Genomic DNA, 13,714 nt, shown 5'->3' with positions numbered 1-13,714 from the left:
AGTAGGTCTTGGGTTGGTGTGGGCAACGTGTCAGAAAATGCGGTTCAGTAGTAGCTTCACTCCGGAAAGGCGTGCAACGCTCTGCAATAAACCCAAATGAAAATTCAATCCACTGGAAGATCAGTCACACAGGAATGCGGCCCCTCCTTACCGGATAGGGCTTCGATGGGTTGACTGGAGGAGTGGAGGTTGCCGACGGCGGACCCCTTGTCCTCAAAGGCTACCCTGGGCCCATCGGGACCCTTGTCACAGTCGATCAAGCCTTGGTTGCCGTCGCCGGCCTCGATCAGGGGTCGACCCTTGCCATGGACGTTGAGGTCGATGAGCTCTTCAAAGCTCCAGGGGCCGGGTTTACCGTTTAGACCTGGGACCAGCGCCACCTTGTTGGAGTCGACCTCATTAAGGAACTCCGAGCCTTCCACCAGGCGACTCTTAGGCACTGGACTGGAGAGAGAGGACATATCGTTGCTGTAGGGCAGAAACCTATTATCTTGATATTTTTTACTTTTTGTGTTTTTTTATAAATGAATGCCCTACTTGATCATATTACAGCTATGTGACGCATTGTGTGCATGTAGATCAGCAAAGAGATTTGGTGTATAGGGATAAAAGGAGGGGGCTAGAGATTAAGGCATTGAGTACACACACTGTCGAAGTGATCATCAAGAATGAATCTGACCATCTATTTGATGTGGAAATCTAAAATTATGCAGCAGATGCTTGGCGAGTGAGTATATGTAATGTTTATTTGCGCTCGTTTAATGCAAATTCATGATAAATGGCGTGTCTAAGCATAGGGCAGCACGGATGATGTGTCTGTCCTTTTTAATGCGCCAGCTGGCCAGATATCTTTTACACAGAAATTGGTAACTTAGCGAATTCTATGCCTTTTTGGCAAATTTGTACTAATGGAAAATAACGTATTATACTAATTTCTGACAAGACCACACGTAATGTTTTAGTGACCTGAACCACCCGACCTGAAGGCCAACCCAGTGAACCCACGCATCACTAATAAGGATTGAGAGATGGAGGTAGTGAGTGTGCAAGGTAAAGACTGAAGGATACAAGTGTTTAGAAGTGAATGTTTTTTTAGCAGAAATGAAAGTCAACAGATCAACTTCGTTGTTATAATAATTACAATTAATTATTCAATAATTATTATGTTTGCAATGCGATCTCTGGACACATCCAGTAACACTGGATACAAGCACATTATCAAGATCTCATTTCACATTTCCTTCATTGTGAAAGTCAGGGGTAACAGGGAAAACCAGACCATAGGGCAAGTGTTTAATGCACAAAATGCCCTGATCAGGGACATACCCCCCCCCCAAAAAAAAAAAAGAAATAATAAAGAAATAATCGAACAATGATGTTTTTGTCCCAGGTCAGCTGCTGTACAGTGCTGCAAGGGCGCATGTGCTGCAGCTTCAGTCATACCTCACTGCCTGAGTTTCATCCGCACTCATGCCGTTATTATTCTCCTGGTCATCAGTCTCTGGCGTTCCATTCACACTGCCCACGGGCTCCTCTCGCTCTCCCATTGGCTCGCCGGACGACAGGCCGTGCTCATCTCTGTCGGCTACGTCCGTGTCCATGGCGACGTCCCCCATCTGCTCCGCGTCGTCGTTCTCTGAAAAGACAAAAGAGGGGAAGATGAGTCACGACTCGAGTCACGCAGAGATTTCTGCCGATGCAAACAGACGAGCCATTCATACAAAGTATATGCAAATACACGCACACACACACACACACTTATGCCTTAATTCAAACATGGCTAAAATAGCTGATCAACAAGCTCACAACGTGTCACAACATGACGCTATTTTAGGATTTTTTGGGGGCTGAACTTTACACCTATAATGACATGCCCAAAATAGGGACATCAGGTTGAAAGTGGTTTAGCAAGCAACTAGGGTTTGCATTGCAACCATGCACCAGTGGGCTGAAGCACAGACACATACCCCTGTCTTCATAGTTCATCTGGTCCTCTCCGTCCTCGTCAATGTCGTCTTGAGCATCCTCGTCAAGGTCCTCTTCAGCATCCTTATCGTCGTCTCTCTGCAAGGGGAGACAGACGATGCATCAAACAAAACGCACTCTGCCGACGGGCTCTTCATACAAAAGATAACTCGGCTGCTATAGCGACCTCACCTTCAAGTCGTTTTGGTCCCCTCTTCTTGTTCTCTTCATTATTTCATCTATTCTCTGAAAACGGAAAAGGGCGTGATTGGAATATAAATGATTCACTTCACTTTTTTTCCCCTTCTTGGTGCAACACAACGCTATAATGATGATGAAAACATTTAACTGTTGATGTGAGACTTGGGTCTGCCTTTCTGTGATTTAATGTTTCCACCATCGAGTGGGTAAAACCAAATGACATTCACCATTTCCTATTTGAATCAGTCCTCACTGTCATACAGGAACACAGCCATGTGCTTTTTGTTAGGGATGCACCGGTATGGAAATTCTTGGCCGATACTGATGTTTAAAATAACAATTTAGCCAATTGCAGATACTTATTTATTATTTGTTTATTTAGTTTTTGGTGTTATTATTTCCCCCCTTTGTGCCAGGGAAACAAATACATCTTCATTATAAGAAATAACTGTTCAGAATCTGCAGAAACACAACATAATTGCCTCCCAACTCCTGTAATTTTAACAAACAAATGTTCCCCCCCCACCTATTCTGGGGGGAACATTTGCCAAAAATAGTGGATCTACAAGCACATAGTGAAAAAAAAAGAGAGTGCACCAAGTACAGTTGCATGTATTAGTTTAGGTGGTTAAAGGAGATTCTCTCCATCCATCCAGTCCACACCTTTTTCCTCTCCATGCGTTCATGCTGGTTCTGCTGCATGACGCGGTCTCTCTCCAGGCGGACCTTCTCCGCCTCCTCCAGGGCCTTAGCCTCGGCCTCCTCAAGCTCCTTCTGGAGCTCCACCTGTCTCTCGGCCTCCTCCACGGCCAGCCTGGCCCTCTCCTCCTCTGCCAGCACGGCTTCTTCCTCCTCTCTCTTCTTCCTCTCTTCTGCCAGCCTCGCCTCCTCCTCCAGGCGCTTAAGGCGAGCCTCCTCTGCCAGGCGTTTCTCCTCCTCCTGTCTCAGCCTGCGGATGGTGTGAAGAAGAGCTTGAGGTAGGACCGGGCACTTAACCCAACATATATCAAAACCGATATTTAGAACCAATAACAGACTTAATCTTGCTCATGTAGGTTAATTGAAGAAATGAGTAACAGGTTTTTTTCTTCTTCTTCTCTCTATTATTATTATTATTATTATATAGACCTCCGCATGCTCTAGTTTGAGTGCATGCGGAGGATTACTTTTCCAACAACATCAGTGAAATTGCATCTCCCACCTCTCCTCCTCCTCCCTCTGTATTCTGAGTTGCTCATCTCTCTGCTTCTGCTCTCGAACGAGTCGGCGGTTCTCTGCCAGGATCTTGGCAGCCTCAGCGGCTGAGTTGGTTCCCATCGTGGCCTTGGAGTCTGAAAACACAGAGAGATAAAGATTAGTTCAAGCAAAAGCCCTCTGTACCAATTTCTACTTTGAGTTAATATTTCATTTATTTTGGAAATGGTTAAAACAAACTTCTAAAGTTAATATGAGCATCAAGACAATATTTTAAATAAGTTTTGATTAGCACATGCATTCCATAGGGCTGGACCACACAAGGGAAAATGACATCCTCATCTTGTGATGGTCGTTGTCCCGCTTGAGTAAAAAATGAACCATTTCTAAAACAAAGAAAATATTTAAGTGTTTTTCATTAAAAATAATATATATATAAAGGGGAATTATAATGTATTAAGGCATATAAGGCTTATTAGCCAGGGAACATTAAGAGTTTTAAGCCTGGAATCAAGCCAACCAACCTGGTGAATCATGACCAAAAAACATTTGATTCTGTTCATAACAATAATTGGAAAACACATAAAGAATGAAGGGACTACTTCTCCCATGAGCCATTGCGCATACCTTTCCCATGATTCCAATCAAAACGTTTGTATAGCTTGCTTCTTTTTAACTATAATCATTGTCTTTATTATAGTTTTTATATTGTTAATAGTGTTGTAAAATACTGTAGTTGACTGTTAGTGATTTGTGTTTCCGGGCTATGGGATCAAGGAAGTACAAACGCACATGAGATTCGCAGGGGAGAGCGGAAACATTTCCAAAGTAATGTAAGCTCCACCAATCAAAGATGTCGACGTCACGTCAGGTGTTAAACTCACCGGATGTTACAGCATTGTGTGTAGTGCAGTACTTCTCCATGACATTGCAAATTAAATTCTGGTTCTTTAAACTAGATTGATTACATACAGACAGACGTGTGGCTTCTAGCATCGTTTTACAACCAGGAGCCTAGTGATAAGTAATTAAGTCTACATTGGATTGTTACGACAAAGCTGATGATGAAATCCTCTATGGCGGAAAGGGATGGAATTTATACTTCCGGAAACTCGCTGTGAAGGTCTATATAGTGTTCAACAACTAGCGTATATCATGCCAATAATAATAAGTAATACTGTGTGCAGAGCATGCTTCTGTCCAGGAGGTGGCAGTGGCTATAGCTGCATTTGTCATTCCTGTGACAGGATGTGTCTCCAGCTGGGAGTTAATGGCTCCCCTGCTCCTCTGAGACTTTACTGCTAACTGACCTGCTGCCACGTCAGTCTCAAACACAAATCAACCACTTCACAACAAACACGAGAACACCAACACATGACTGAAAGGACCTGGACATCAAAATAGATGAGGCTCCTGAGGATACTGCAGTGCTTGCAGCCATGCAAAACTGACCTATTCCTTATTGCAGCCCAGAACTGTCGCATTGGCAAGCTCACACACACCTTTCTGTCAACATGCATAAGCGCAAACATCCTGGTCAGCGGCATAATAATCCCTCGTGACAGACATGCAAACCTATATGTCAGCAGACCATGCATTGGGCCTGGCTCAATGAGCCCCAATTACAATGGAAGGAAGTCGATATGAACAAAAGAAGCTGACGGAAGCCACGGACTTGAGACAAATTATCGTTAACCACAAAATGTTGCCTACGTGTCTTGTCTTCCGTCATTGTTGATATTGGCAACACATTATGGTAGTATGATGAGAGATGCTATGTTTGTACTGAGGAAACGGGTGGTATTAACCACCCAACATATTTTGTTGCATGACAAATAGTGAAAATAGCCGATCTACACGCTCACAACGTGTCGCATTGTGACCCGTTGTGAGCTTGTATTTCCCCCCTTTTCCCCCTCCCCTTTTTAAATGTGTTCTTGTTAAATGTTTTGGCTATATTAACATGCCCAAAATAGGGACGCCAGGTTGAAAGTGATTAAACCACAACCCTGTCTTTCCTCACCGTCTTTGTCTTTGGTCTTGCTGCCAGTGGCCGAGGGGGAGGGAGAGGGAGAGGGACTGGGGGTGTTTTCAGCAGACTGAGGGGCCACAGCCTGGACAGGGCACAGGTCCTTGGGCTTGGAGTCCCTTTTGCGCAGGGTGGGGGGTCCTGTAGGGGTCAGAGATGGTTTCTGGATGGGTGGAGGTTTAGCTGACGATGCGGGCTGCGGGGATGGCGGGCGCTGTTTCCCCCCGGGTGAATTGGGGCGAGTGCGGGGACTATGCCTGTGGGAGGTAAAAGGAGATTTACATGTTATGTTCATCAGGATGGTTACAATGGTACGCAGTCACACAACTCAACAAATCCTCCAGGCTGTGCACGACAAGGAGGGTTTGGGGGGTGTCTTACTTGGCTGCTGCTGGGGAGGGCGTCCTCTTCGGGCTGGGGTTGGGGGCCGGCGAGGGCGAACGGTTGCGTCCCAGGGCATTGGAGGGGGAGGCCGGACGCTTGGCCACAGGCGATGTAAACCGTTTGTCCTTCTGTAGTTCCACAAGGAGAGGGGGAGGAGGAAGAGCAGAGGAGTCAGAATTCATAATACTTTCACTTTGAGTCTTAGCGGCTTCAGTCTTAATGCGTTGAGAACTCACATGGCTAATCCCCCAAATACCTCCAGGGATTAGAGCATGTCAACAGGCAGTTTCATAAACAAACATTTATAAGTTATGTAACTAAATTGTTAGCGACGTCGGAGAGGGATCAAGTCTTCACACGGCCATAATCACAGGTACCGCCACTGCTCACTCACTGCAGTGAGATCTCCACATACAGATCAGAAGTGGAAAATGTATGATCATAATATCAATATCATAAGTGAAGAGCAGTAGTATGGTTAAAATCCTTGAGGAGAGGCGAGCAGGGGAGAGATCACGTCCTCGCTCGTGACAAGGAGGCAACTGTATGGAACTTCTAGAATGCCAACGTGGAAAAGTGACCGTATCATTTGATTCACGAGACCCGGTGACTCAGTCTGTTCTGTTCTTCCCTGGCCTCTCTGCAGCAGTGCGGATCTCTGAGGGTTTCAAATAACCCTGCTGAGGCGTGGTGGACATTAGGTGGCCATGTTGTCAGGCTTCTAATTCATCCATTTTTAATGCTCATGTGCCAAGCACTCAGCCGGGGCACGGCAAGGTCACCCACAGACACAGAGAGACACATGTATAGTATTGTATGCACCTACTACAGTATAACCCTCCAGAAGATATGTGCAATACACACACTGGATATGTGTTTAGGTAACATTTAGGCGTGTTGCATTCAGAAGAATATTCTATTTAGATTTGTATTAACACGAGAATAATGTCATCCATTATAGCGTGCTAACTTTCCAGGAATATAAAGCCTGCAGTTTCTATTAGCTTAGATTCCCCATTGATGACATCACTGGAAGGTGGGTTTCTGAACTGTCCAAACAAGCCCTCTCGAGACACAGACCAAGTAGACAGAAATGGTACCATATTATAATGAGCATTAGTGATGAGCAATTATGTTATGTTGAAAATGGGTGAAGTCGTCCTTTAACACAATGGAGGGATATGGGGAACAGTTTAAATAGTGACCATTCCTGGATTTTTGGGACAGTTTCAGGAAACGTTCCTATCCATCCATCCATCCATCCATGCTCAAAGTGGCCGAAGCTTGCCCCTGGGATGATGGCGTATTGTACAACGATTGCGGTGGGAAAGCACTGAAGAGTCAACACACAAAAGGCTGCTCCAATGACATGTCCGAATATTTACTACTGTGAGACAGTTGAGGAGAGATATCCACAACTATTCATAAAAGACAGTATAGGTGTTGTCACCAAAAGATGCACACGGCGTCGTGTCATCAGTGGGCCGTACCTAGGGGGGGCGGAGTCGGCTCGGGGGGAAACACAGATTTCCCCCAGCTGGTATAGACCGAGGGATGTGGGGTTTTCAAACTCATTATGCTGTAAATGTATACCAATTTAAAAAGCAGGCGTCATGGCTTGCCAGATCACAGGCACAGAACCTTGTTGCCACTCGACAAGGAACGTTACATGAGCAAATTAAACAAGAGTCCGACTGGAATGTTGTCCTGACTGGACAGAGGATCCAACACAACACAATGGCCCGAGGTTATTTGATTTAATCGCCTGGTAAGAGACACTATTACATTTTCTATAGATATGATCAATTAAACTTTTCATAATATCAAAAAGCAAAAGCCATTCATTCATCAATGATGTTTATAGAGCACGTTTTAGTGAATTCCAAGTACAGGAGACATCGATGCCATTACAGTTTGGAAACGCAGTTCAACATGCAGAGATTTACACACAAGCCAAACCCTAGACTATCCTCGTTTAAAAACCGACAGAAACACAATTGTAAATCTGGCAATGAACACGGAGCTAAAGCAGTGTGTAAATCCTGCATGATATTAAATGGCGCACTTCGCCAAATGATAATGGCGTCGGTACGTGCCGTTCACTGAACAGTCTCTAAACTGTACTTCAAATTCACTATAAACATTATTGATGACTTAATGGCTGTTGGGTTTTGATATTATGGTAAGTTTAATTGATCATATCTTGTAATAGTGTCTCTACAAGGCGATTAAACACTGTGCATGTGTAAAAATGTTTTGTAACACGGAGGGAGACGGGAGGTAACCAGAAGATTTGCCCCAAAACACGCTCGCCCCCATTTTTTTCACCGACCAGCGGTTCTTGTATTCTTGTATTTGTTTTACAGTGGATAAGGTTTGAAATAAGTTCAGGGTTAGGCATAGTTTTACTGAGGTTCAGTTTAGGAATAAGGTTATGTTTTGGCACCGTTTTACTGAGGTTACGTTTAGGAATACCAGGTGAATCCCGACGGGTTTGCCCCGGGGCGACTGTGTTTTGGGGCGAGTGTTTTGGTATTCAAACGGAGATGGAAAGAGGGAAACAGATCTCCGATCTCAGTGGTGCTTGTGCTGAAACTTGACTGATGCAATAAGATATAAGGATAATCTGATAAACCACATGAACCCCACCCAGCTTACGTATTCTGGGGGGAACATAAACCAAACATTGCCAATCTAGCTCACAGTTACAACGCGTCGCGTTCCGACGCGCTGTGAGCTCATAGATTGGCAATGTTTGGTCTTTTTAGTCACATATATCTTAATAATAAGTCAACTTTTCCGAGGGTGAGTGGACGATTGTGTTCCAGCTGTCCTTCTGATGGATTTTTCTTGTCTGTCAATGTTTCTATCGTCCATAAAATAGCTCTGAAAGTGATCCAAACGATCGTGTATGATGTAACTCTATGAGGCAGATCGTTCTGTTTTCGGCCCCAAGCTAAAATCGAATGGGGCGTTACTGGGCGTTCCCGGCTATCTCCGTGTGTATCTATAGACACTTAAGTGCATGTAATCCCATGATGGTTGATTACAGGCTTTTCAGGTGAAGAGCTCACATTCTCATCAGACAAATTGGTTGTGTGTCAAATCAGGGACGTGCTGGCCACTGGGAAATTTGGGACAATTCCAGAACGGCCGCGCCATTCCAGGCCGCCAAGACAGGCCGGTGGGCCACCCAAAAATAAATAAATAAAAAATGTTTAGCAGTGGCTAAAAAGTTGACCTGGACCTCATTCTCCTATCTTTTGACCAAATTCTAATCAAATGTTGGAGTTTAGACTGCCAATGACTGAAAAGCCTTGCACCTAAAAGTTTAAACTAATATAATACAGCGTCGTCTTGAAATCACAGACATGTATAATTGCCAAATGAGCATGCCAGATTAGCAAATTACGTGTTTTGAGTGATTTGAAGAGGACAATGACAGTCCTAGTTAGTTAAACCCATTTAGACCGGGGAACCCCTATACGTAACTATACCGGGAACCCCTTTTGGGGTTGTTGTTGCTATGTACAGTATATAGCAACATACATTTGTGTACATCTTGAATAAATATTTGAAGTTATTCAGAAAACTTCAGATCTCAGGTCTAAATGGGTTAAACACAGTGTGTATGTCGTTGAGACTGAGTCACTCTCTCTCTCTCTGTATCATGGGGACTTTCACACGCAGGTCTCGTTCCTGGGGCCCGAGGCCGAGTCTACAAATGCCTTATAAAATCAGTAGTTCTCACACTTTCAAGATTTTTCGAAAATGTTCAAAAAAAGCAGATGTACAAGCTCGCAGCACGGTCAAAGTGACGCGCTGCGAGCTGGTATATCGGCTATCTTTGAATAGCCAACGCAAAAATCTAAATTACACAGATGCTTTCCTGGTTTTAATGGACACACACACACACACACACACACCTTTCAGATATAGCAGTGTAAATCTTATCCTAATTTTGGAAACGATAATGGTTCACAAAACTCTTGTCACGGAATGGCGGGAACTCGTTTGGCTTCAGAACAGTTGAGGAAAAGCTAATTGGGTCCCTATTGAAGCTACTCCTGAATTAGAATTAGGCAATGGGCAGCTGGCTAAAGCTCGCTAAACAGTACATGGTATATGGTTTGGAGATAAATTACACTGGCTTCAGTGGGTTACTGCACCCAGTACAAAGCACTGGTGTTGGCCACCAAGGCAGTCAAACACATGGTACCCCAAACCTTCAAGACATGACCCAACGCTCATCAGCTAACACAGGAATGCTGTTCGAGCCTTCCCTACAACACCCTGGACAACGCTCCACGCGTCCTAGACTTTTCTCCCTTCTGGATTTCAAACTGTAGAATAAACTCCCCACTGCAGTCAGAACGGCAGACGCACTTCCAATGTTCTGCCGTAAGACTCATTCTTCAGACTCCACCTCACCCCCTAGCACTAATCTTTCCTTATATCCCTTAAGTTCTTGCCACCTTCCTTCAATAGATGCTAGTTTACTATGCAGATATGTCTTGGTCACTTTTTTTCCCTTGAACACAAAAGTTAAGAATGTTATATAGATAGCATGTTCTTTTGAGAGATGCTAGGTTCATTGTACACCTGGTGGTATTCTAGTTTATTTGAGGCACTACATTTTTCACAATGCACTCTACTTATATGACTATTTACCTTGTTGACTAGAGTTCATGCTTAGTCTGCTTTTCCGATCTCGCACGTCACTCTGGACAAGAACGTCTGCTAAATGCCTAAAATGTTATTTCAATTGTAGCCATTTCACTGGCAACTGGGATATTTGTAATGAAGAGAATAGGTATCGCATCATTAATTTATTTTGTTTACAGTCAACAGGGCATCGGCAATGTGTAAGCAGCTAAGTGAAGTCTAGGCGACTCAGGACACACCCTCACCCATCAGATGTGCCCCAACATCTACAGAGCCAAATCACTTTAAAGGACTGTTTAGCACATTCATTTCCTCAACAAAAAAAAAGTATACTTGGAAAATGGTCAGCAGTAATGTGACTCCAAATCACTTGGCCAAACATGCAATACCTTCTGTTCCTGTGGGAGTCAGAAGTTGAGACAGAGAACAAACCCACAGCCACAAGGCATTAACACAAGGCCCGAGGGTCAGGGTGTGGTTTTACTTTGCATGGCCTGACCTGTTCCTACAGCAGCCACCCTATTGTGGATCCCATTGTCTCTGGTTGGGACAATGTGGCCCTTCATGGCACACAGGGGAACAGTTAGGCAGAAAGAGCCAGGCACCATGTGCCTACTGACTGAGAAAATCCCCACAAGACCCAGCTAGGCCTGATCACAATTATTTGAGCTAACTTTCGATTCATCTGTATAAAAGCAGCTGGATGAAATCAACAGTACAGTCATAATGTCATTTTATTTTCCATCATTATGAACATGTTGCTGTTCACGCTCTTTAACCACTTCAAACCTGAAATCACTATTTGGGGCATTTAGGCATAAATACTTGCTAAAATAGCCGATCTACAAGCTCAAAATGTGTCGTGTCGCAATGCGTTGTGACCTTGTCAAGTGTACAATTATTATGGACTGTTTTGGCCATAGTGGATTATTTATTTTGATTAATAGTACCAGACTACCCGGTCATCGTCAGTCATTTCTTTGTAGATTATTTAATTTAGTTATTTGTCATATCCACCCTGTGCAATGTTTCTTTACAAAGAATAATGGTAATTGTACACAGACTGCATTTATATAGAGCCTTTGTAGTCTTTCTGACCCTTCAAAGCGCTTTACAATGTACTTCACATTCACCCATTCACGCACACATTCACAGTACACACACACACACACACAATGGAGGAAACCACGCAAGGCACCAACTCGCTCATGGGGAGCAGTTAGGGGTCAGGTGTCTTGCTCAAGGACACTTCAACATGCGGGCCGGAGGAGCCAGGGGATCGAACCTGGAACCTTTGGATTCCAAGACAAATGCTCTACCTCCTGAGCCACTGCTGCACAAAAAGGCAAATAATTTTCAATTATGTTCCAATGTTCAATGCGATGCCAAAAACACAATTAAATCATTAATCGCCCAGGAAGACTAGCGACCACTTTGTGGAAGCTAATGGGGATCCCAATAAAGAATCGCAATTATTTGTTTGAAAATTAATCATAAACTAAAGTGTCATGATCATGACAGCCCTACCACCACACATCTCCAGGCACCAGCCAATACATCACAGACTAATGAATATACTTTGGTAGGATAAATGCAACCTGTATTTTGGATAATTAATAGATATGTAGAGTGAATTACCCTACGTAGGTATATATGAGACATACCATGCAAAACCACATAAACACACTTAATGTAAGGTGGTAGTAGCAGTAGCACTGTGGAATTACATCGTGACTGTACATGAGCAAATTCAAATCGACATTATGACCTCGGTGAAAGTGCAGCAGAAAAACTGGTTTTCCCTATGACTACCATCTGACGGGGCTGTTTTGACAGGCAAATGTACCAGGACATTTGCATATAAATCTGGCATTGGTTCACTTTCCTTAAGCATGATGATCCTTAAGCATTTGGATGTCCATCCAAATAGTAAAGGGATACATTTGGTTATCATTGATTTAAACACGTGTTTCTTTTCATCTTTGTCCTTTGTCCTCCCAGAGGACTTCTGGAAAAGTTCTAAGACTACATTTCAGTAAGCTAAAATGTGGCATGTGTCATTAGTTCAAAATTGGTACAAACTCTCAAGGGGTCAAATCCAAGCACCTTTCAGTCACTATCAAGGGGAACTGAGAATTGACAAATACTTTTCAGCAACTCTCAGGCCTTATTCAAATAATTCTAAACATTTCTGTTGAATTTAGCTGGTGATAAGAGGAATAAACACAACAGTTTGAACATCACACTGATTTACAGCACTGGCTTATTATATCATCTCTCATTTTAACTAAACTGTATTACAACTGGTCTGTCATTTTTCTTTAACTAGGGACCTCAATAAAACCGTCAGTTGGACCATTAAAAACGTGTGATTCTCTCTTATTAAAAAACTAAAACTGCACATGGAATCTGATACCACCTTAAACGACAATGGGTCTCATTCACTAATATTCAGCTGGTCGTATATTTCGTGTATAACCTGGTCGTAAATTTTGTGTATATTGCATAAGCCAATTCGGACGTGAGATTCATGAAAGGGAGTGCAGATTTGTGTGGATCACAGGTGTATCTCATTTTTGTTTGTACTGTAAGTCACAAGTGCGCTCCCGTGGAGATCATTTGCATTGTTCCACGCCCCATTTAAGACCATAAAAGGCAACCGGAAACATCCAACGTCAGACAAAAAACTTCATCACTCGTCAAAATGAACTGATCTGCAAGCTTACGTGTCTCGACGCACGGCCTTGACAATTTGTAGATCAGTATTTTTGCAAGCGACTTGAAGCGAGTCCCTCATGCGATGGAGCCGCTGAACGTTATTAATGTAATAGCCTACTCACATGTGTAATGAGAATAAAAAGTTTTGAAAGTTTAACCTCAAGACCAAAGGCTAATAAAACTTTTAAAAAATGATATTATATAAGCCCTTTCTAATGAACAATTGCCCGCTCACCTTTGCCGAGGTAAAAAGATGACGCTGGAATCCGCCAATATCCGATAATCTTTTATCGGAGCTTTATTGATTACTGAGGGGAATCTGTCCTTTGGATGAACATATCCCCACTGTCCTAAATCGGAGTAATGGACACAACTAGATTTCATCCATACTGTATCCTCATCACATGGTAAGACTAGGTTCATGTGATGTGGTCAATATTGTAAATTAATAGCGTGACATTGGAATTGGCATGAAAGTCCAATATGCGAAACTGTAGCCACACTTGCAGAAACGGCAAACACGCTGAACCTAATAATTAAAAAATACATTTTATTTTT

At 43.3% G+C, this 13,714-nt stretch overlaps 1 protein-coding gene across 5 annotated transcripts in view; it reads right to left on the bottom strand.

Moving 5' to 3' along the window:
* Positions 1-13,714, bottom strand: part of map7d3 (MAP7 domain containing 3) — a 41,749-nt gene that overhangs the window by 3,446 nt on the left and 24,589 nt on the right. For all 5 annotated transcript variants that reach the window (XM_080416987.1, XM_080416988.1, XM_080416990.1 and 2 more), the window contains 8 exons: positions 5,771-5,901; positions 5,384-5,646; positions 3,368-3,497; positions 2,830-3,115; positions 2,158-2,211; positions 1,968-2,064; positions 1,444-1,636; positions 152-444 (listed from right to left, as the gene is read on the bottom strand). In XM_080416987.1, the coding sequence (XP_080273113.1) occupies positions 152-444; positions 1,444-1,636; positions 1,968-2,064; positions 2,158-2,211; positions 2,830-3,115; positions 3,368-3,497; positions 5,384-5,646; positions 5,771-5,901 (1,447 nt within the window). The remainder of the gene's footprint in view (positions 1-151; positions 445-1,443; positions 1,637-1,967; positions 2,065-2,157; positions 2,212-2,829; positions 3,116-3,367; positions 3,498-5,383; positions 5,647-5,770; positions 5,902-13,714) is intronic.

This window comes from Gymnoscopelus braueri (assembly GCF_963280865.1).
Source record: "Gymnoscopelus braueri genome assembly, chromosome: 20".
NCBI lineage: Eukaryota > Metazoa > Chordata > Actinopteri > Myctophiformes > Myctophidae > Gymnoscopelus > Gymnoscopelus braueri.
The sequence above is the reverse complement of the archived record's forward strand: the minus strand, read 5'-3'. Positions and strand labels throughout refer to the sequence as shown.